The 26078-nt window shown below is 37.4% G+C and overlaps 1 protein-coding gene across 1 annotated transcript in view; it reads right to left on the minus strand.

Annotated features, from left to right (window-relative positions):
* Positions 1–26078, minus strand: part of GALNT18 (polypeptide N-acetylgalactosaminyltransferase 18) — a 191670-nt gene that overhangs the window by 75772 nt on the left and 89820 nt on the right. The window contains 3 exon segments of the mRNA XM_088525819.1: positions 10620–10760; positions 10763–10785; positions 18414–18606. Coding sequence (XP_088381945.1) covers positions 10620–10760; positions 10763–10785; positions 18414–18606 — 357 coding nt within the window.

The following is a 26078-nucleotide window of genomic DNA, read 5'->3' on the forward strand; positions in this document are numbered from 1 at the left end:
CTCAGAGACGGTAGCTGTTCCCACAGAGGCTCTGTTAGTGGCATACATATTATGCAGTTTGCAGAGAGTATAGGTCCACTTGCACATACTCACATCTCACCAGACTTCGAAGGCTTTGAGAATCCAGTAACAATGTTGTGTCTAGATATTTTGGAGAATTATGAAATAGGTTCCAAAAGGACAGTTTCATCTAAGGAAAGGACTTACAATATGGCTTAATTTTTCAGCAACCACCAATCCACAATTATTATGATTCTGATCATTCTTCTACTCAGTCAGCATTTGTTCAAAGATGACAGAAGCCAGCAGACTGAAATAAAATTTTAAGCTTCTGATGTTTTGCACAACTGCAGAGGTCTGGGGACTGATACTCTTCTCACTTTCAAATAGCTTAACTCCTACAGAGTTACTCCTGATTTACACCAAAGAACACTGAGTTTCTAACATTTAATGTTGCTAAATGTGAAATTCACATCCTAGTGCTATAACTCAATAACAATGTCAGAAAAAAAATGCCAAAATGCCATTTTTTTTAACGCTCCTTTAAGCAACCCGATTCTTAGCTAGATCAAAACTTTTTAGACATGGAACTTTCTGTAGCCAAATGGCCTGCTGAACATGCATCACCTTGCACAGTTCTACTAAGCAATTCTTGTACTTCCTTTCTTCCCGGCCAAATCCCTAATTTGACTGAGCTACTGCGCAGTAATCCACAGTTAGATGGCGTATTTTCTAGGGTACTTTCCATTATAAGGAAAGTTGCTGACTATTTTTCCATTTTACTCTAAGTCATATCTTTCAGTGTTCAAAGACGGCCAACACCTTTTATAACCAGCCCTTAAACTACAAACAAAACTCAAAAGCTTTAGACAAGGATTAATAAATCTGGAGTGCTGACATGAACAGTTAAATCTCAGCATCACGTTGAAAAAGCCAACACACCATAACTTAAAAAGAGCTGTTTGTGATGGAAGCTTGAATATTGCAATTATTATACCATTCTCACCCCAGGGACTGTAAGTGTACATCTGCAAAGCCAACAGAAAATCCAATTTTAGTGTGCAATAAAATGGTAATTTTGACTGCCTTAAACTGGATTTGCCGAACTGACCATGCCTGCATGATTCGTGAAGCTTTGCAGAGTTTTCCACTTTGTTGTAGGATTTTCTGTGAGAAAAACAAAAAGTACTTCACACTGTTCCGAATGTATTTTCAAGGATATGAATTACTAATACTTCCTTCCCTGGAACTCTTTCCAGAACTCCTCCTGGTGCATACACTAGAAGAGACACTTATTCATATTTCAAATGAGAAGTCAAGAGAAGAGAGGTCTTTGAAAGTGCAGACGGAACTGTATAAACCACTGCTGCATTTTAGAGTCAACTGACTATCAGGCAACCTGGACAGTACTGCTCTGCCACTGCATAACAACTGGTCTCATCAGGCTCACAGCATAAAACTCAAAATGTAAAATCCCCTTATTTCCTCTGGCATGCCTCTCGATCATTCTATGTCATCTTTGCCCACATATTCACAGGTTTTGGATGCACCTTTTCCAAGCAGTTGAGGTTTACTGTAACTTCATTATTTTCTGCAGTTCTTCTCTGCAAGACAACTGCTGAAGCAAAAGCAAAAACTAGATGAAAAATTTAAAACTAAGAAAAAAAGAAAAAAGACAGCATAGGGAAACTGGGTGAGGAAAATCAGAGAGAAATTTTCACACTCTTGAGGCTAACTTCTCAGACTTCATTTTTCCATTTTTCCCATGTTAGCAATCAGAAATGGAAATTCTAGCTTTTCATTGCAGTCGCCACAAAGTTTTAAATAGAGCTGAACTAAAATATATATATATACGCACACACAACACTCATGAATATATTTATATTTTTTTTCCACTTTTGACAATTTATAAATATTCGTATGCCAAGAACTATTCTTAGGAATGTTTGTATAACCCTGAAACTTCCTAAATTGTTACTTGAACTGTTGTTCTAAATATATTACTCTTCTATTGTAAGAAGAAAGCACCATTTAAATATGGACATCACAAATAGCTAACAGTGAACAAGTGCAATTAAGTGTTTGTGAACTGCTCACATGAAACCTGTAATTTTAAGTTTCTTGATTCAACATACTTGGAGGACACTTTCAACAGTTAAATCCCAAGCAAAGGTACAGAAAAAGCCCATTACATAAGCTATCAGCATGCCAAAAGTCATAATTTTTTTTTTTTTTTAATCTGCAAATCAATTTGAGTTTTTTTTGCTAGAAACCTCTGTGCTTGAACATCAGTCTTGTAATAGTTTCAGAATGTCAGATTTAGAACACCTAATTATGCCTACACATGTGTGTCTGTGTACCCATGCAGAGTAAACATGTAATTCCAATTCTTTCACATGATTTTATAAACTGCTTCTTATCCTTTGGTGATTATTTAAAAACTCTTAAACACTTCTTCAGTTAAACCTCTAATGTCTTGGGTCTGCAGTGTATCAACAATTTCCAAATTCTACCGTAGGGAAGTTGAATTGTTTGAAATTATCAGCTCTGCCTTGAAGTCTTATCAAGAATATAAGTTAGGAACTCAGCAATAATTTTATGAAAGTTATCATTTAATTCTTTCCTGCTTTTAAGGAAAACATGCTTGGGTTATGAAGATCAACTTCAAGAAATAACCTTTGTATAGAAAAATCGAGAACATTCCTTTCACACTTCATAGTATTCTCCTCAAAAAAGCTCTTGCAACTATAAATACTATTCACTTGACAAGGAAAGACATGGAAAGTCCTTAAAAAAAAAAGTATTCAGGCTTGTAACAGATTACGATGCTAAAGTTTTACATTGCTAGAATTACAACTTTTACTGGATGTAAGGATACTTTAAGAAGAAAAGCCATCAAAAGGAAATAATGCCTTACCAATGCCTTACTTTACTAACACTAAAATTTTTGGCACCTCTCTCACAAGTTTTATTTGACTATATGTTACTACACATAATGACCACACTCAGTTGCTACTTAAATTCAGTAACATCTGTTTGAGAATGCTATCAACCAAACCTGCTCAAGCATACTTGAATGAAGACGATATAATTCCTTGAACATAAGAGAGTCCTTAGAAAAGAAAAGGAGGGAAAAGAAAGGCTTTTTAACTGAACAATTCCTGGGAAATCTCCATTTATTTTGAGGCTAAATCAAAGTATTGAGAACTTGAGGAATGCAGCATTTGCTCTGGCATCCTCACAGTCAGGAAGCTACCAGCCTACACTTACCTCCACAGCTCTAGGGGTGACTTCCTCACTGCTGCTGACGGAGCTTTAAACTGGATTGTTCTTACAGAATTTGACAGTTGCCTTTGCCACCATGGGCCACATGGAGTTTTTGAATCACACACACGACATTTCCTTTAAGCTGAGCCACATCATATTCCAGAATATTTCAGAGTAGCAGTAAGCAGTTATTTATCATCACACAGATACTTCCCCTAGGTTGTCCTTGTGCTTTAATATGATCAGCAAACTGACAGCAGGAATTAATGGCTGTGCTCACACTAAGGATTGTGTCATGCCAAAACAGACCCAAGGGCTAAGGAACAGAAAGAAACTCCCTGTGCACTGATGTGCTTGATTAACGTGAGAAGAGATCATATATGAGACGGATTCATAGTACAAATTGGTATGCCCTGATTCAAGCTAAAACAAAGCCGTAGTGCAAAGCAGCCAGCTCAGCTTTTGGTTGGTTTTCATTTGCTATGAGGTTAAAAAAAAAAAAAAAAAAAGTACTAGAAAGCTGTAGAACTGCAGCTGAAATCATCCACTGATTTGGTTTCTTAGCTCCATTTTTTTTTAGCATTTCCTGCATATTGTATTTCAGATACTCCATCTAACTATCTTCCATCAGAATTAAATAGAGTTTGTAGATATTGTTCAGATGACACTTAAATTGGTTCTTCCCACCCTTGGATATGGCTGGATTTTTTTTTTCCAATCTTAAAGCTAGGTTTAATGGAAAAGGCCTTGTCTGGACTATAAGAAAAGAATTATCTGGTGATAAGGTATGGAGTTGCATAAAGTAACTTCTCTATTCTGCCTACATATGGAATGTGTATCTATTAGACTACACTGCAAGTTGCTTCTTCGTGGAAATAGGTAGCATACACAATCCATGATAACTTCTAGAATTCTTAGTGTAAAAGAACTGATTTTATTCCCCTTAGTACTCTTCTATTGGTACCGAATGAGTTAAATGTTTAAAACACTGAATTAGGAATTCTATATCGTCATTAGGTCTCCCTTGGATGATCTGAATGAACTGTTGACAGCAGAATTAGTCAATATATGAACAGAATTATCTTGGGATAGAAAAAAAATCAGTGACCACATAGTTATTTTCAACAAGAAGATTCATTTCACTTTATTATGTTATAATTATAAATTATAAGTTTAATTAATGCAGCTAAAGACAGAGGGAGCCAAATGATGAGGAAAGGAACATCTGAAAAAGAGTGTACTGCCAGGCTGGGAGGAAGAAAAAGAAAGAAGACTGAGGGAACAAGAAGTAAGAGTAGGGATCATCATTAGATGAAATAGGAATGAAGGAAAAGAAGTGAACATGGGAGAAGACAAAGGCGTGAAGAGTGATGAATCAAAACAGAAGAGGGGCAAGAACAGCTGGGACAGCACTCTTCCTCTGCTGCATCCCTCTTTTCTGCTTTACTGCTCCTTTCCTCTGGGTATGCCATACTTCCTTTGATGTAATTTCATTGCTATCTTCAAAATACAGAAGCAGGTTTTTATGCACTTAACTACTACATCTTTTTCTATGCCTACTTTAAATTCTCTTCTCTTTGAAGATGAAACTGAGTATAACAGGGGCAATGACTGACAATTAAGAGAAGAGAACAGTTTAGAGCCACTCCAGGACCTTGTCTTTAGGAGCCACTGTCCATATTTATCTCACAGTCTGTTGAGATTAGTGGTTCTTAATTTTTTTCCACAAGAGGGTAGAGCTGTATGGCTAGGCAGCATTGAGATAGGATCACAAGTGTAAATATATTTCATCCTCAGAACAAGACTGACATTCCTCAATCTCTGCAGCCTCCTAATGCACCCTGTCTTCTGAAACATCTGGTCACAGGACTATGTTTTGCTTCTGGTTATTTTCTTCTTACCTATTTTCAGATTCATCCACGGTAGCTGTCACACAAGGCAAGACACACCTCATCGCAGTGCTAGCATCCGCACTATGTACTAGAAATCGCTTGCTCAAAGAATTGTCCTACTTCTACTATTAAAGTCTTAGTGAAAAAATGTTACTATGCAAGTAAAAAGTATAATTTTGTAACAAAGCCAAAATGTGTTTTCATGTCTACAAAGAAGAGAGATTTCCTAGTCCATACATAAAACACATGCTGTTTAGCATCTGACTCCTAAGTAGCACAGCACAGCCCCCTCTCATCTAAGTCTCTGCTCCCACCACCACCAAGTTTGCTTGTGTAAGGTTTGGTTGTGCCATGATGATGAGTTTGTAATCAAGGCCTTTACCTAATGGAAGGAATGAATCTATACAGACAAAGCAAAGCCTCCACAACACATAACCATGGCCCCAAACTGAGTACAAGGCCAAAAAAAATTTTGATTTTTCCTTGTTTGTTAAATGTTTTTATTTGCCTTCATGTTTTGCTGGGGTTGAAGTAGGAGGAAAAAAATTCCCCTTGCTTGAAGCAGCAGCCAAATAGAAGCACAGCAATCCCTAAAAACTCCCCCAGAAGATTTATTAATGAGTTTATAAAAATCAGCACTTGATTTTGTATGATCTGCAGGTAAACTGCCTTCAAGTCATGCTACAACAGGAAATCTAACATGCATTTGGATAGTACTTTGGTCATTTATTAATCAATACTTATGTTAAGAAAACAATTTAGATAATCTTCTATTCTGAAATATCTTTTAAAAGATAACTAGCAAAGAAATACAGGTTTCTAATGAAAACATTGTTTCTGGAGGCTTTTTGAAAAGCTTTCTATTCAATGTTTTGAGGACAACGCTGCAAATCTCTCAGAGGCAATGCACTTGCATGTGTCCCACCTTTCTCCTCTCACTACTACTACACTCCAGCACTGCCAGTCATAAAATTAGTGTGCTGGGATAGCCAGCATTCTTACTGCAATTCAATAGCAGTGATAATGGAAATCTCTGGGCAAAGAATGAGAATTATTAAGCTGAACATGTTAGCACATTTCATTCATAAGAAATGATTAAAAGGAAAAGCAAGAAATCTTATGAAATCTGAGCCTACTGAAACATTCATTATGATTTTAATAAAAAAAATGCCACAGAGAAAGAAAATTTTTGCTATGTTAAATTTTATAAAAAATACCTCGCACGCACTAATGCACACTGCCATGCCACAAAGCTGTGCACGCCATAGTTCACAACGACTTTTTAAAATAGATTTCTAATCAGCTGAAAATATCACTAAAAGGCTCTCAACAATGTAGAAAAGCTCAGTGCCAGCAAAAAGACTACTCAAAAGCCAAGACAGTTTGCCACTAGTAAAGAAGGTCACCACCCTCCTCCCCTTGAGCAGGATGGAACAAGCAACAGTCTGCGCAAAACACTATTTCTGTAGTTGCCAGGTCAGGGAATGCTTTTTCTAAATATGTTTCTGAGGATTAGTTAACTCGCAGCAGTCTTGGTCACTTAAAGGCATTTTAATGACTTATCTTTGCAAAACCCTCTCCTCAATTCGAATGTATCATTTGGAAACCTGCGCCACTTCTGAAATCAAAATGAATAAATATTTTATTGCCAACTTATAAACTAAGGAGCTCCTCATCTCTGAAAGGCAAGCAGCAATCCTGAGCAGAACAAGAACAATTCTCATCTGATAGCAGAAACTGCAGTAAGACAGCCTAAATCAAGGTTACTTTTGTGTATATCAGTCCAACTGAGACCAGAATGAAAAATGCTCATCTATGTTTTTTTAAAAATTAATTTCTTATTTTTGTTTTGAAGAACATGAGCAGTCACCAATGCACTTTTAACTTCAACTAAAGTAAATAATAGCTACCTACCTGACAGCAAATACAAAACATTTAGATGTCGTGATTATCAGAATTCCATGGGAAGAGTAGAGTTTCCATGGTAGAGCGAAATGCATACAATAAGCCATGTGAACTGCTTTAGTAAAACAAACGATGATCTGTTAAATCCATTTTCTGCTTTTAAATGGCACAGGTTGGCATTTGCATGATATCCTAACTTCAAACATTTATTTTAAAAAAGGAGAAGCTTCACAAAGAGATTAAAGTCTCCTGAAACATAATTAAGAACTTAAATAACTGCACTTGGGTTTAGAAGAAGTCATAGATAATCTGCTTGACTTGTCCTGAAGTGCATGCAATAAAATATTGTAACTTAAACGCATAAAAAGTGCAGACTTTGGTCATGCACTTAATACACTGCTCCTGAGGTCACGTTGATGTCATTTTAAGAAGCAACCAGTTCTTCCATTTTTGGTGTTGTTTGTTTGTTTTTGTTTTTGTTTTGTTTTGTTTTTTCTGAAGGCTAGATTAACTGAAATTGGGGGGGGGGAGGGGAAGAGGTGTTCAGAAGAAGATATGGAATATGTCCCACAGCAAGAAGTAACACCACTTTACCCTTGGAACTTGGCAAGACACGTACCCTCTGGTAGTGCCACTCATCACATCTGCTTTTATGTTAATCCAATATACCAGGTGAATCCAATCAAATAGCGCACAAGACTCAAATTAAAAATGTGTTCATCTGCACTTTGCCTGACCGAAATTGCTTTATCCAGTCACTGCTTATACTGCAATGTTTCCCACCTGTAAGATCCATGTCTGTGGCATCACTGAAAAATATCTTACAGCAAGTTCTGAAGACTGCTTCCTCACCAAACGTTTGAAAGCAAACACATTCCTCACAACTAGGCTTCTGCCATGCCTCTACAAGAGACAGAGCCTGGAGCCAGATGCAAGCACAAATTAAGCTTGTACCCTCTCAGGTAACAATGCAGGTAAACCCAAACTAACACAGTTATCTTACAGGCAGCAATATTCACAAGCTAAAGAGACACTAATAACAACAGAAAAAAAAGAAGAATGACACTAAATATAAAGAATTAGTTTCAGTGGTGCTAGAGGGGAGAACAAAAATTTTGAAAATACAATATTGTAAAAGCAAGTCTACACTGTGAAATAAATATTTTAAGATTTAAACTAATAACAGAAAAACTCATAAATCATCTTAAGAATTGTTCCCTTTGCCATCTACTGTCCATCCTCCCCAAAAGGATGCCTGTCACCAGATCCTCAGCATATATTATAGGATAAAGAGGACTGCAGGAATCTAATTTTCAACTGCAGGGAACAGGCACCACAAAAGGGGTGAGAGGAGCAGCAGAAAATCCTGGCTGGGCTTGACATTTTCTAGAAGATGAAGTATTGTTCTGCACAACATGATTTTGTATAGAACAACACATAACATCAAGCTAAGGCAGCCAAAGCAGAGGCTACCTTCCTGTCTTCCTATTTGAGGTTAAAAACCTAAGGATTTGTGGCACAGGAGAATAAGAATGATAAGACTGAATAAACAGCACAATCATAAAATAGGGTAGTGTACAGTACTAACACTGGTTTTAATACAAGATGTGGTTGAATGAGTCTTTCTAAAGATTAGTTGGTTCCTATGATTTCTTAATCTATTTCGCATAAGAAATATGGAAAGAATAGTTTTGACAAGCCCACAGATTGGACAGCAAAAAGTGCATGTGAGACAGCTGTAATGACAGCTGGGCTCTCAGGAACACTGACATTTCTGACATTTCTCCACAATTTACTTACTGGTGTAACTGTCAATAAATTCTATAAAATCAGATTCAAGCTCTAGGAATCCTTGAAAATTACTTTTCAGACAGATCATTTTTCTTCTTCTTTGGCTTTCTTGTGACCAAGCTCCTCTGCGGACAGAGGCACTGCAGTACCAAACCCCAGCCAAATTCATTCAGCTCTTGGCATATTAAAAGGACCTATTTAAAAGATGCTTGGAAGAATTTTTACAAGCATATTAATTACAAGTCTATTAACTGAAGTTGTACCTCAAATATTACCCCATCAAATTAGTTTATTTCATGAGCAAGAGGAAGGGGGAAATTAAGGCCAGAAAGAGTACATCAGTAAAATCATGTGTCAAGTGGCATCTGAAATATACTTGGAAAGTGTACTTGAAAATATATTCAATGTTCATTGAATTCAAGATGTTTCTGAACCACATATATGTTTCTGAACCACGAGTGTGTGAACACATGCATGATTTTAACCTCTCTCATTGTTTGCTGTTGCATGTGATTTTTCTTTTATTTTGCCCCACTGCTACATCACAAATTGTGCCATAAACTAAGAAAAACAACCCATAAATCCTGTGTCTTAATTTACCCACACTGTTCCATGAGCAGATGTTTCAAGAAAAGCTTTGTCTGCTGTAGGTGACTCTAAATGTAGCATTATTCACTGGGAATGGAATTAGATTTGATAAAAAACTTAAATAAAGTTGTTGGGTGGTATGATTTTAAGGAGTGAGGATTTTACCTTTTCTTTCATTGATAGCCAAGAGAAGAGGAGGTGCAGAAACATATATCCTTAAGAGGAGAAGATATTTACTAGCTTCCTACTAAATTTCTGTTCTATACAAAACTGACGCAAAACTGTGACTAGCAGCAAGCCCCAGGATCTAGCCACAGGGATTACCTAGCAGCTATAATGATGGCAAGGACAGGAGAAAACATGTATTTATCATTCTCCCTGAGCAGGATGAATTCAAAATTATTTTAGGAGATCAAAATTAACCCCCCAGCAGAGACAAGTCTTCCTATAATTTCCTATAATTTCAGCATCCTGTGTACAGATGATTAACATTTCTTTATTAATCTAGTCAGAGAACGAAACTCATACACAATGCCCAGCATGGCCTGACAACCACCTAGACAAGCACTGAGCCACCAGAAAGGAAAAGTCCAGTCCTTCACACCAAGGAGAGGAAATCTGTTTGAAGACATATGGCAGAAAAGCAGCAAGGCAATGAACAGCCAAAACCATCTAATGACAACAGCCAAATGAAAGGAGAGAGTAGGGCAGAAAGAGAGAGAAGGAAATAGCAATCTAAAGAATGTATCTAAGAAGAGAAACACAGGAAGATGCTTTACACAAAAGAGCAAAAGTGAGTAAGCACACGGAAGCACACATATGAAACAGAAGAGCACAAAAAGCAGGCTACCTTCAAAGCATACTGGAGCGCTACAAAGCGGTAAAACATATTTCTTAGGTCTCTGATCTCCAGTGACACTGTTTTACTTAACATAACCTTAAAGTATAGAAAACATTGTATTTTTGTACACATGCTTTTTATATAAATATATAAAACACATAATACAAGTCCCACTTGTGTGTGATTAAAGACAAAGCCCAGCAGGCTGTGGAACAAGGGAGAGAGAAAATATGCTGACATTATTTGAAATGCTAATGGCATGACTCAGAGCTACGATGCAAGATTCTTACCTATGATCTCATCTGTATGAAAAAAATTCAATCAACAACTCTTACCATTATTACTGTTATCATCCACTAAAATAATCTCTTTGAGCAGGTGAGGAGGAGTCCGGTCAATAGCAGAATGGATGGAGCGTAAAATCACTGAGAGCGCTTCGTTAACAAATATGAATACAATGCTGACCTCGGGGAGCTGTCAGGAAACGTAAGGTTTCTGCATCTGAAGAAAAAGGTGAAAGATAAGGATGTAAGCTGTCGGAAGTCACACTGTCAACACAAACAGGTTCAGATTAAAAAAAAAAAAACAAAATCTATTCCCAGCCATAACAATGACAAAAGAGTTTTGTAGGCAGAGATCAGAAGGTCCCCACACCTGCTCAGAGCAAGCACAGGCAAGAAGCAGGTGATCACCTATCTAAAGAGGTGAGAACAGTTTCTCCTGAAACAGCCTGTGCAATCAAAGCCTAGAGTGAATTCACTTTTCAACTCAACACCTCAAGCAGTGAAAAATATCTTGCAAACCAAATGTAAACTCCTATCTAAATGCAGTTCCATCTGCAGTTATTCACAGTGCCTTTCTGAACAGCAGAGACAGGACAAAACAGTTAGCCTCAAACCTCAAAAAGCATCTTCAATAGCAAGATAATTACTTTTGCTGCAGAATTCACCAGCAGTTCCCATCAAGATCAGGCTATTCTTTCTCACTTTGGTAAAAACACAGTGAAAGACCCAGCTCAAAAGAACATCCTGTTACAAGATCTAAGACAGACAGAGTATCCAGAAAAGCAGATAGAAGGATAGGTACTGACTTTGAAAACTCCATTAAAGAATTTTAAGTTGAATGAGGAATACTTGCATGGCCTGGTTCGTTTGTCTGCAAGTGTTTTATTTATTTTTGACCATGTTCCCAGCTGCTGATGCAAACAGTGTTGTGAAGGAGCTGCCTACCACTTCAAAGTTGTTCAGTGTTTTTTCTTTTTTTCTTTCATTTCAGAAAGGATTCAACTTCTACATTTCATGACAAGTAGAAAGTCCTTCTTCCAACTTGTATCTTTTGTGACAAATGTTTGCTTTTTAATAAAAGCAGAAGCTTATTAAGTGAAATAATCAACTAATTTATTCTGAAACTTTTAGCAGTTTAATGTCACATTTATGAACAACAGTTAATTTCCCTTTTTTCTCTCTCAAATATGAAATTATTTACTAGGATGAAGAATAGTCTATTTCAGAGCAGCTATTTCCTTTCCACTAGGACTGAGGCCAGAGGCTGAATCAGCAGCCATTTCCAGATATGTTCTGTAGATGCAAATAACTGATGTCAATGCCCTTCTCTGTCTCCAGACTACGCTGAAGTGGCTACCTTTGCAGATGCCTAGATTCACTCCAAACAGGAGCTGCTAAAGGGGCTGTGGATGGATCACAATTCTCAAAGCCTGCTTAAACATCATCACTAATTTGATCTTCAATCAGAAGAGAAAGCACAGAGCTTTTTAAAATTTATTTAATCTGCAGACACAATCCAGGAAAGCCGCGAGCAAATATTCTTCTTCCCATGCCAGATGTCACATAAAAATTAATTTGGTCAAGATGATGATACATGGTTTTAAAGCTTCTAGAAGGATGAGGGTGACAGGAAGAAGGGTCACATGATATCCAGAAAGACAGAGACATGGATAATATTCAAAATTCAGCAGTTCTTTCACATTTAGGCCCTTCTTCCTGAATCACCACATGAAAGAATTATACAGACATGCAAATAGAAAACACAGTCTTAAAAAATTTAGGTAGTAAGTAGTCTCTTACTTCTACCAATAAGAGTAAGCCAAACCAGAAATATGTTCTTTGAAGCTTTCAACAGATCTGAAAGAACATCCCTTTTTGAGTGAGAGAGCAGGTAAAAATGTAACGGCTTGTGGAAGTGTCACCTATAGCCCACTATCTTTTTTTTTAAATGAATGCCAATTCATTGAAGACAACTCATAATAAAACTTCATCATTCTTCAAAAATCAGTGGCTACAACTTCACAAAAGTTTATGTTTGGACCTTCTCTATATATGGCTTTTTCAAGTGGGTGCAATTATGATTCCATGTGGTTTTGGTGGGTGTTACTGGCCATCAAAGTTTTCTAAAAGGATCTATCACTCAGTTCAGAGAGGAAACCCAAGTTCTGCAACTTTCAGCAAAATTGAATGTAGCCTGTAAAGCACATAGCTGCTGAGAAGCACACACACAAGGTAAGAAAGCAGGAGCGCAGGCAAAACGAGGCGCTGAAGGTGTTTAAATAAATCACTGTGTTAAGCAGGGAACTTGCTCAGGCAATTAATATACAAAATGCTAATTTAGAGTGCTTAAGAGCTTTTCCCATGCAGGCCTGTGGTCCCTCAATTTTATTCACCACCATAGGCCCTTTCATAGAGATAGGAACCCGAGTATTTTTATTCCAATAAAAGACTTAAACGATCTTTCAGAAAACAACTAGAGCAAGGCAGAACTGATCTTCTGTTCCGGATGAACAAACGCCCTCCATCCCCACTGCGTGACTCTTATCATAACACTGGCATCAACTGAAATGCTCAAACCAGATTTCTGATGCTTCTTACTTCCATTTAAGGTGATTTGTATCATTTTCCTGACTGCATTCAGTAATTCCGCCCCCCCCCCAATCAGATCACACTGGACAGGATTTTCCATTGCCATTGCGTCTTTTAAAATGAAAAGCAAAGTCAAGAGAAAATGACATATGACTCCTATCTTGCCACAGTATGTGGCAAAAGATAACTGTGAAAGATCAACAGAACGTAATTAGGATCCCATCATGTCTAACCTCTTTAGTCCTTATCAAACGCAATCTTTTTCAAAGCAGATATATTCCTAAATTGAGTTCCCATTCCCCCCAAAATCAGACTCATTAATTATCTTTACCTTCTTATATTGTTTTTTCCATACCAAAAGAAAAGAGTATCTACTTTTTCATTGTTGTTAATAATTTGTTGTATTATTTTTTATTGTTGTTAATAAATTGGAATTAAACAATTAAACAAATATACATGGGACTCCATACAAAACAGAGAATTTGTACTGCTTCACAAATAAGCATCCATATATATATATACATATATATATTCATATATATATTCATATTTATATATGTGATTTATATATTCATATATATATATATTCACATATAGCTTCATGCTATATGTCATGTGAAATAGGATTCCATCTTTCTAGAAATGAAGAAGAAACAGCTATAGAAAAAGTTTACAAGTCGAACACTTACACGTGTAAGTCAAACATACACTGAAGAGTATACAAAGGGATGAAACTGTATTCCTCAAAATCTTAGATACAGTAATTGCTAAGAATTGGTTGGTTGCATGGCAACAAGGAACCTGGGAGTTCTAATGACAGCTCGGCCTTTGACTCATTTGAGGCCCTTGGACTAACCTCCTAACCTGCCTGCACCTCAGACACTACTCTGCAAATTGTGGCTATCACTAGTAACTAATTCACACAAGTATTGAGCATATTTCAGTATTATGATTAAATGATTCTTAAAAGTAGATTTTAAATATTATTAATAATTATAATAGCAAATATCACCATGGAGCTGAAAAAAATACCTCCAGCAACCAACTCTATTCAATTCCATTGGGTTAATAACACTAAAGGAACAGTTGCCATGGTTACCAGGAATTAAGAGGAACTCCTGGTGTTCTATATCAAGCACAACTCTGGTAAATGGAGGAGAAAATACATTAGAAATCTTCTTTCAGATATTTGTGCCTTGGAAAAAATATATTAATCCAGAATATATACATTATGCTAAAGCAATTCAGTCAGTTGCATTAAAATTAGTCTAAAAAAAAAACTCTAAAAGAAATGAATTAGTAACTTATATTGAGATCTTCTGCAACTGTGCATAAGTATAATGGAGAAGAAATTGCAATTTTTTCTTTTTTTTTGGGGGGGGGGGGGGGGCGGGGAGGGTGAGGGAATGGTAAGCTATTCTTCCTAAAAACTCATCCAGCAGGATGCCTTAGTTCAAACAGAATTTTTCAAAAGCACAAGCAGAAACAGAACTGCATTATCTCCATGACTTGGTAACATTGTGTCATCAGCCAAAATGGCAAACAGAAAGTCAAGATGTATGAGAGGAAAGAAAAGTCTATTCTTCGGATTTCTGGCATAAATAAAACAAATGTCACTAAAATCCTTGCAAAAAGATACAGATTTTATAAGAACTGTGGCTCAACTATTTATGTTTACTGATTCATTTTGTGATGAATCTTCATTTCCTCTTTCACTGCTATCACTATTTTAAATGGTAATTGAACCGTGGTAACGAAGCTGATCATTTTCTCTGCCACCCTGTATTCATAGCTGCACGCACTGGCTATCCCAGTTGCTCTGCTTGAGGCCAGTTTATCACCAGCCTAATCTTGATCCTCTTCAAGGCTTTTACCACTGTTCCCCTTTCTGGATCGATCCTTTAAGCAATACATCTTGGAAGTGGTGAACTGGTTGAAACTATAAGTAGTTACTAAATGGGCAAGGCCCTTCTTTGCAAAGGAATCAGACCGTCTTCTTTGGGCTTTTTTTGGTATCTAACCAAACTACTCTGAGACTACTTCAGTGCTTATTGCCAGACTATTATTTCAGGAGGTCTGAATATCTATGAGAATTATTTATTATAACCTGTATTGCAACAGATTGCAGAGTCACAACCTAGTCTGGGGAGTGCACTGCACTGGTGTAAACATTCACAGTGCAAGTGAGGAAATCTTGAAAGTTACAGCCACAGAACACTATGCTCACACCTGTGCACTACCTGCAACAAAAAAAAGGCCAGCTGCAAGGTGCAACAGGAGCCACAATCTGCACAGTCTGTGCTTGACCAAGCTGTAGTCCATGCATGGGATCTTTCTGACTGATTTTTTTTTTTTTTTGGGGGGGGGGGGGGCGAGGGGGAGGAGGTCCCCTTCTTCCAAAGAAGTCTAAGAAAAAACCACTTGGGCTAAATGCCCTGCCCTAGTTAATGAATGCAGACACTTCTGTTTGCACACAGGGACTGTGCTGCCTACATCACAGGGCTAGGAAAGTGGAATATTTGCCATTTCCTACATGTGTGTTTATGGTTCAGCAATCTCTTATTATCCTCTGATATTTTGATTGCATTAAAGGTTAGCAAAAATCAACATCAGAAAATCCTCTATGCTATAATTTGTGGTGATTATGTATGTGGAAAGGCATCTCTGATTTCAGGACCTTGCAAAGAGATGCTGAACTCCTCCATTAAGTTATTCTGATGTCAACTGTCAGAACACTGTAGAAAGGAACAAGAAGTTTGCAGCTGAGTCATACCAGAATGATATAAAAAGGTCTATTGTATTTCTTGATATCAAGAGGCTTTGCAGGAACAGAGGCATATAATCTCGATAAGGAAATAGAGATCTATATCTGTTAGCTGTTATTTGAGTTATCAATAAGGTAGCTCAAACATAAAGCATACACATTACATTTTTTCTTAGTATTCTGTAATGTCAGTTCCCTTCCTGCATCCATTTCTGCTTTGGCTTTCATGATGTGCTTTCTTGCCCAATTTTACGGTGCAATGCTTGAAGAAGGAATTTTAATTGTCTTAAATGTACTGCTCAATCATTTTCGAGAACAAGACAACTACTTTAGAATACAATATATATTAGCATTGACGAAAAGACACTGATTTAAGCTTAATTGCCTGACTCCCCTCTACATGTATGCACAAGCAGCCAGATTGCCTACTATGTGCCAGCAAATGTCTAAAGTGCATCTTAAGCAGATCCGTTAATAACAACAGATTCATATGCACTGGCTAAGGTCCAGCTTCCACGCCACTTGAAACAACTGCGTGCTCCTTTCAGACCAAGCTGCTCTTAGCTTTCAAGTTATGCTGCTCAAGTCTAGGTCTGCCCCTAGAGATTTTACATGTATCTATATAGAGTCTGGAAATGACTAATGCAATAGGCTTTATAAATAGGTGCTAGCAATTCTAAAAATGGGTGAGTATAAAGAAAAACACAGAGGGTAAGTTTCTTCCTGCAATAGCTAGAGGAATTCTCTCATGTAAATAAGAATTCACATACAGGACTAGAAATTCTTCCTTCCCTTGAAATTCAACAACAAAATAATGTGTTGCAATGTGTCCCACAGTGTGGTACATACACACTGAACAGTAAACATACTGTCTGAAAACAGTTTGTTTTCCCCAGGTTCAGAATTTCAGTGTCAGATTATCCACTTGTTCCTGAACCATGATGGAGATGGAGGGGGAATATTCCTGGACTACCAGCATTCAGCTATTATTTTGTATGCATGTATCAACAAACATGTTGTAATGCCTCAACTGATTTTGGCAGATAATTGAAGACCAAAACTTCTATCGAAACGAAGGTCCAGACAGGACCACTGTTTGTTTCGAACTGGAATTTCTTTCAAAATCCCAATCACAACTTGTCTCCTTCAGCTTCAGGAATATTCATTTTCTCTTTTTTATTCTTTTTATAGCTACACTTACAAAATATTTGATTTGAAGTCATTCCGGAGAATCATTTCAAGAGAGATTCAAGAGCAGACATACTTCTGTCAGAGATGTTTTGTTAGTCACAGAAGATTTCTACATCAGTTTATGATCACAAGAAGAGACAGACTGTCCCTAAAGACAGTTCTAAAAACTGATTTAACAACAAGACAAATAAAATTGCACATATCTTCATTTACCTTAGGTTGTTATTGCAATAAATAAACCACATATATATTTACATATGTTCATATATCACATTTTGTAACATAGGTTTATTTTAAATTTCTAAATTGTTGCCTGAAACTGTGCTCACATCTTGCCATTAATATTGGATGATATATTAATGTATGCTAATATCCAACATATGCAACCAATATATTAATATAATTGACATATATTCACATACCATACTAATATATGGTGACATTTACTGCTTGCTGTGCTAGTGATTAAAGCATTTGGTTAGAGTGTTACATCTTGGTTATTGGTTCAATTCAGTACATATCTGTAGCTTTTTTATCAATTATTTTTTTAAAAAACGAAATGAGTTGCGAAACACCCACTATTCTTTTTCATCCACTACTTCAGAGGATCAGATGTAACATGGAGGCCAAAGAAAAGTTGCATTTTAAATCTCCCTGTAAGGGTTCTTACCAGAATTTAGAGCTTCTAACCTAAAGGACTAAAACCTATTAAAGAGAGGGTTGTTCATTCCCCGGTCCCATCTGCCTCGCCAAGCTCACATGGCCTAACAGTGCGTGTATTTACCCTGCCAACACACATGCTTCAGCAGCAAACAGCTCAATGAAACTCCACTGGAGGCCCCAGGGGCTTCCAGCTGGTTCACACTGCTTGACTGAACTGCTTATTTTACTACTGTGGCAGACCAGTCTCACATGCTCACTGGCCTTTACTAGACAGTCCTGGGATTTCAAAAAGAGTAGCTCTTATTTTCTTCTTTTCGTAGACAGAACTTTAGATAAAACTAAAATTCTAAATAAAAAGGTCATTTCCATAGAAATAAAATACTGGTTGTCACATATAAATTCTAGGTGACATTAAGCTTTCAAGTAACTTGGGGGACTTTTAACGGGTTCTTAGTGGAACTTTACTATGACTTAAGTCGGGCACTTTAGTGTATACTTTAAACTTTCCATCTTTGTGCATTTTATACAGACGACTCATTCTGGCCACCCAATATAACATCGCATAACAAAAAACCTCCAGATGAAAAAGAGTCTAGAACTTGGGGACATGTAGTATGAGATTCAATTAGAGCACTTACCCATTAGGCCTAAGATCAGGCAGGGGCCTGTCCAGGGGCAAACGATCGCTCAGGTAAGCATTGTAGCCGTAGTATTGAAACTGCTTTAGAGCAATACGCCTGTTTTCAGGACTGAGGTCCTGGCCCCAGTGAGCAAAGAGGGATGAGTCAGTGAATGCTTCAGCAGGATTTTCTTCCAGTTTTGGCGGAGCTTCTACAATAAATAAATAAATAAATAAATAAAAATTAGACCTTCCTTTCCAACAGGCCCTAGGGTATGTCACTTACAAAAGAGTAACTTCAAGGAAAAGACCATTTGCCTTGCGACAGTATATGCTGCTGGCTTAGCACAGCCTGCAAGTCTCCCTACACCATGCCCCCACACACCTTCTGGGGTAGCACACCTACCAGTTGCTGAGGTGGAGATTTTAGCACTCAAAATACAGCTAGTGAAAAAACAACTTGTACTCATCACAATATGACTAAAGGCCAAGCCTGATACTCTATATGAAGAAAATTTCGAAACAAATCATATCAATAAAGGCTAAGTCATGTTATTCTTATATGCAAAGACGAACTATTTAATTTCATCCTAAATTATGTTAGAAACATAGGAAAAATTTGAAGGATGAAAACAAAGAGAAAGGAAAAAAAGTGTGTGTACAGGATGCACATTGCAGCTACTGAACTCTCTATATAAAACATGCTCTTTGAAACTACAGATTCAAGATAAGAGAAAAATTTCACTACACTTGGCACTTATGTTTAAATAGCAAACCAGTTTCAATCACACAATATTTTTATGGTCCAATTTGCCAATCCAGTCTACTCCAATTTCTGGTCTATATTTTGGAGTGTGTTACTAGAATCTTCACTTTGTAATATTTGTGTAACTATAAAATGCTTTTGTTCCACAAGGTCACATCTCTGGTTTCAGTAACAGAAAGAGAAGCTTCAGTACAATGAAATCACAGCATTCTTCTTCAATACGTAATCGCACCAAATTTCTCTTCACAGTCACCTGCAAGGTTTTGTATAACTGCACCCTTCTCACATCTCCAACCAACACTTCAGTCTTTTCTCAGGTGCCTGGTGACTACACTTGTCTCTTTTAAACAATTGCTTATGTAAAATATGTTATTAAAGAAAGCTCAAATGCCTTACTTGTTCCTGATTTGTCATCATAACCTACTGATTCACAAAGAAAATGTCTTCATTTTCTGGAAGTCCGTATTATTTATAAATAGTCTGCACAGATATCAACAGCCAAATGAATAAAAATTCACATTTCTGAAGAGCTCTACTCACAAACTATAACTCATTAGTATTAGTCACACAGATTTGGGGTGGCAGGGAGGGAAGCCAATCTTTAGAAGGTCTTCAAAATGCCTGCTGCACAGCCGCTTTCCTGACAACATCCCCAGAGACAGTATGGTAACTTATTCCGCACCCACACAGTCATCTACAGACCTGAAAGTTGGCTGCAGCTAGCTACACAGAAACATCAAAAGGGAATTGCTTATCTAGTAATAGTATACACCACCAGACACATAACTTCCAAAGTATGTCAAGAAACACATCCTTTGATCTCTTACGAAAAAAATCTTGCAGAAACAAAAACATAAATTGAGAAGATTAAGCTGTTTGATTCATTCAAGATGCTTTCTTTTTTCCCCTGACAATACTGACAGGAAACTAATGACAACAGTTTCTCACATTAGATTCCAACATTTGTAAATATGTAATGTTTCTTAACTTGTCAAGGTACTTTCTTACAGCCTGAGTCTTGGAACCAGCCTCATTTCTTCGAAGAAGAAAGATATGCTAAACTTTCAGTCTAATGATGAAACTACTCTGGGAGGCCCTGCTAGATAAAGGTGAACTTGTAATCTGAAATACAAGTTTGCAATGAAAAATTAAGAAAGCTCAATAATTTCAGACCATTTCTTTAAAAGATTCTAACTTGAGAAAAGTAGGGTAGCTTTCAAGTACCTATCCAAAAATCACTGCAGAGGAGGAAGTCGCCTGTCTCCTCTGCCTGTTCTGCCTGTTTTTTCGCAACCACGTTACTGTCAAGAGAACAACTTAAAACTTACACAATGTCACCAATTACCTTCACATCACAGGAGGTATGCAGGTCACATGGGTTCCTGATCCTATTCAGGAGAAATGAATTAAACATTTTTATGATTCCCATAAATAAATGCTCAAAATACAAATGATCTTTTTTTCTCCCAAACACAGCGCCCAACATGTTTAAATGTGCAGACTGAAAGACTACAGGAAAAAAGGAGTTGCAGGGACAGAAGTCTAATTAGAGATGAAAATGATGGGAGAGGGATTGTTGTGTGGGAGGGGTGTGGGAAGATATCTAATAAGACACATAGAAGAGGAATATTCCATAATTCTGTAATTCCAATAGCAAGTAGAAAAGATCAAAATCTTGCATGGAGTTATATGGTATGAAAACAACTGAAGGCATAATTTGGTCTGAGGTAAACTCAGAGCAAGTGAACAGCATCAGGCATGAACTCCATAGAATGTGCTGGATTTGAAAAGGGAGCAAGGATGAGCAAGCTGCTTTTGGGATATGGACAAGGGAGCCCTGAAATAAAAACATTTTAAAAAATAAATAAGCAAAATATAAAATATTTTTATTTCAGAACATGTCCAGAGGGTAAAAAAAAAAATCATGGGAAGCTAAGGCTCAAAGACAAACCAGTAGGTAGCAGTGCCTGAAGCAATGCTAAGGTAGGCACATTTATCTGCTCAGTTATTACTAAGCAGGAAAGAGCAGTTCACTGCTGCTTCCATTTTCCCTCTGGGAAGAAGACTTATCGTCCACAACACATTGCTGTAAATGCTAACACGGGGGCTTCTCTACATTAGCTTTTCACATTACGCAAAGAGGAGCTTTGCACAGAGACAGAAGTCGGTGCACTGCCTGCCCTGTGCTGCTCAAGCAATGGCACAGAGGTCAGCCAGCTGCACACCCGCACTGAGGAGGCCACCAGCACAAGCCAGACTGCTTGTAGAACTGGCAGGGGCTTGGCCACATGCTGCCTCACTAGGTCAAGAAATCTTGTACCTTGTACTTTCCAAGATTACATTTACTAGATATGCAGTTAAGATTAGTACAAAACTATATTGTTTCATCTGATGTCATTGATTTTGGCTTTACCATCAGAAATCCACTCCCCTCTTTTTATTACGCCTGACACAATAGTGTGAGGCAGAGACACCAACCAAAAAAACACTGGTGAAGCCCAGGGTACTCAGGCATAAAACTAATTCTTCTTAATAAGGATATTTTTATTACTAATTGAATTTAGAATGATCTTGCATTAGCACTACCCTGCATTTGCAGATCATTTAGATCATTTGCAAGATCATTTAGAATGATCTTGCATTTGCACTGCACACACACACACCCACACAAATGTTTTGGGTTTCAACAGCTTTGTCTGGAAAAAGGCTTCTTCCAGATGGCATACAACCACCCTACCAAAGAAAAATGAGCCTCTCATTACTACCAAGGAATAAGGGACAGATGTCAGAAGCTCAAGAAAAAGTTACTCCATCAAAAGTTATACCCTTACTTTTATTGACCTCAATCTCTGTAGTGCTACTCTTGTATTCTTTTCCTTACTTCCCCTTTATTTGTTATCTATAATCAACATTTACGTTGCTATTTTTTCCTAACAAGTGTTTTGTCTCTTGACAGTTTTTGTTTGGCAGCTCACACAACTGGTGCTCCAAGAACAGCAATACATAGAAGAAATTCATCAGATAAAAGTATTTCAGAAAAAGATTTTCTTCACTTCTACCAAACATATTCATGGCATCATGTGGCAACAGCTACAAATGACAGAAGGACCATTCTGCTCCCCACAGAACTGCAACTCTTTCCAAGGTGATACAGGCAACCTCTTTACAAGACATTCATAAGCTAAGGAAAGAACTGAAGACTGTGGTACCCAACTGTAGCTATAGTAGTTGTTAGGTAACATGGCAAAACATAAGTATTTAATTACTATTGGCATAATCTAATTATTTATATGGGTATTTCTTCTACCCTGCAATTGCATGTTTCAGTTTCAGAACCAAAAACGGCCTAACAGCACTGATCCACCAACTATGTAAAGGCTCACTGCTAACTTCCCATGGATGTCTGCAGTTTTATCATCAGCACCTGTTGCACTCATGCATTTCTTGCATTATCTGCCATATAACTGCTGCTTGTTCCCCTCCATACTTTGCTATCAAGAAAAAAAAATCATCAGAACTTCAGTGGCTGCTTCGAATTTGAGATGGCTTTAACTGGTTAGTTAATGAATGCATGTAATCACATTAACAGCTGGCATTTAACAGATTAAATGAGTATTGCGTATGCTATGCTTATATAATTTCAGTGGTAGCAAAGGCACAATGATAATAAAGCATAAGGAATAATTTTTAAAGTAATTAAGCATCTAAATCTGTAATTGGCACCACGGCTGTTCCATTGTCCCCTGATCCATGTGGGGAAGCCTTCATGCTTTAAATAAACCCATTGTCCCCTCTTCCAATACTCAGCTGCAGTTAACAACTACTTGGTCACAAAAGAGGGCAGAAAAACAACCATGAACAATAATTCATCACTTAAGTCAGAACACAGCATGTTCTTATCCTGTATGCTGCATAATTTAGACCACCAAACGCTACTACATTTTTTCTTTGTTTCCTCTTCTTTCTTTTCCTAAGCAGTATATTGTTTTTTTTTTTTTTGTGCAGTTTGTGACTGATATGAAATTCACTCTCCATGGTGATGTTTTTCATTATTTCTCATGACTACCAATACCTCCCTGAATTTCCATCATATAAAAGCAGCCCCCCTAACTGTTACTAACCATTCCATACAAATACTACCACAAGACCTCACAGTAAAGATGGGAGAGCAGAATACACAAAATGGGGGCAGAAACATCAGTCAGCCACTGATGACACCTAGCAGGTCTGGAACAGGGTCACACGCTACAGTGTGACCACAGAATGAACCAGTAGAGCTTTGTAAGCCCTCCCCTATGTGCGTATTGCATACCTTGAAAAGGAAACTCCTTTTGCAAGCCAGTTTTGCTGAGAACTGACGACAAAATATCCAGATTGCAATATAAAAGCAAACAGGCATCACTAATTCTATCTTGAAGTGACTTCTCAAGCTCATTAAAAACAATACATATTTTTTCCAGCTTCATTCAGTTTTCAATTTTTCCTCCTAAGAAAGGTTTTCATAAATCCCTATTGGATTTTGGGATTATGTCTGATATGATAATATAATCCTTAAAGAAACTGCATGGAAGTAGGTAAAACTAAGAAATCCCTCCTCATGTTCTTGATTCTGACAGAAGCTCTTCACCTGGCCTGTCCGAAGGCGATTAGAAATACTTCTTGTTCAACTTCCTTAGGCAAAGAATGGCAGGCAGCCAAGTCCCACTTAACTCCATCACTCCAGATTTTGGATGGCTTTTCTCATTAGAAAGAGCAACTTCACCTTAATTCAATTGAACTTATCTAGGAAAAATTATCAGATTCTTTCCATACTACTCTGTTGATGGACTGACCCTTCGCAGTTAGAATTCTCAGCCATAGTACATGATTTTCTATTGCTCCACGGCTCAAGACACTGCACAAACCAGAAGCCACAATGTTCATCCCAATCCCCATACTAAAATACAGAAACACTTCTGGAACAGAAAAACCTCAAAGCCAAATAGCTGAGAGGTTCTGGTAGCTGTAGCGCTTGTTTTACCCATAAACAAAAATAACAGAAGGAAAGTGAGAACAGACCTAAAGGAAAGAAACACCAACACCGCATAGTTGAAGACAGAAGTACTGGTAGAATATTGTTCAAAATCTTTCACAGGGACTCCAACAAAATCCCCTCAAAATTTCAAGAACGGTTATAAATATAAGCTAGGGGAAATGCACGGGAATCTTTACCATCATACCTCATCTATACACCTCTTGCAAGCAGTATTCATACAGGAAATTTTTGGAGTAATTCTGGACTTGTATTCTTCAACTATCATTTAACAAATACACATTTTCACTTATCATATCAATCACCAAATACCACAAATCGGAGTACCATCAATGGCAGAAGCCTGCAGCTGGTAGTTTAAGTTACCACCGCTTGGATAGCTTGCACCAACTCCTATAGACTTAACAGTTTGCTAGGCCCTTCTTCCCTGAGGAGATAGAAGGGGAAAAAACTGTCCTTAATCTCTGCTTCTAACAATAGATGGAGCTTAATCAAACTAAGGAAAATGATTAATCATAATCATAATAATGTGATGTGATATGTTATAAACCAAAATCAGTACCATGCTGAGAGTTTAGGAGTTTTAAGAGAAGACGTTATTACTGATATATTGTATTCTGCTTTTCTAAGTCAAGCACGCTAATGTATGCCTAGAGATACTTTTAACGTTAAAAGAAATTAAATCTTGTTATCCATAATATAGACAGCATACAGGCTTGCATCCTCAGCTTCGTTATTTCTTATTGCAACTTACTATATCAAGTGTATATGATATGATATCACAGAAATCAACTACACAATTTAAAAACAAAAGTCTGAAGGAAGTCTTGTAACAGCTTCAGCTCCCAATCCTAAGATCATTGTCATAGTAAAATGAAGAGTCTCTGAATTTAACAGGCTTCACAACCTTGGATCCAACTCAAGAAACTGTGAGAAGGTACCTCATTCCTGCTAAAGTGTAAATCACTTGAGATTCACTTTATTTACTTCACTTCCTTTAGAATCAAGGAATCTTGATTAGATTCTTGAAAAGATTCTTTAGAATTTTTTTTTTACAAAATAAAAAGAAAAAGAGGCAATCCAGTTGCTTCTCACAAGGAGGAAAACATAGGAGAAGCCACGCGGAACGCTGAAGACAGTTGGATGTCCCCATTTACCCACGTTATGCATCCTTAGCTTTTAGCCTTACTTTGGAGGTTCCACGGGTAGCTTTGGGATTTTGACAACAGGATGTTTGCTTATTTTTACAAAATCTTCACTGTTCTACATAATATATAAGAATGCTCATTCTGAAAGGATGGAAGCTAATGTTGAGAATTGGGACGTCTGCAGCTTTGGCAGGCTTTGATAACCTCACAGGTTCCTAAAAGGATACTTTATTTAACACTGGAGGACGACATCTGAAGATAACTCTCCAAATGTGCTGGCCACTGGGGGTCAGTGTAACAAACCGAAAAATTAGCCTTCTAAGAGAAATCTGAAGTTTACAGGACTTCGGAACTTGCTTAAGAACTCTCAGAACTGTGGGGAACTATCAGAAATACATTTCTCTTGTATACACTAAAGTTAGCCTATGCTGGTCTGAAAACAGTATCAAGGAAACAGTTGTTGTTTCTACCTGATATCTTCTCCTTATTAGCCCATTAAATTCCCCTCTAGCCCTAGCTATGGCACATAACATGCTAGCAGACAACTCAAACTAGTTAAGTTCCTGCATTGTTCTACTGATGTTAATGCAAAGGTGCTACAAGCCTGAAAACAGTGCAAGGACTGTTGATCTACTCTAAAAAGATTATCAGATAAAATACATGTTTTCAAGTACAATCAATCTCCTCTGATAATATTTACCAGATAAAGCCATAGGCATGTCTAACACATACCACTAC

Source organism: Tinamus guttatus, unplaced genomic scaffold (assembly GCF_059628265.1).
Source record: "Tinamus guttatus ecotype Peru unplaced genomic scaffold, ASM5962826v1 Tinamus_guttatus_pri_ptg000240l, whole genome shotgun sequence".
Taxonomy (NCBI): Eukaryota; Metazoa; Chordata; class Aves; order Tinamiformes; family Tinamidae; genus Tinamus; species Tinamus guttatus.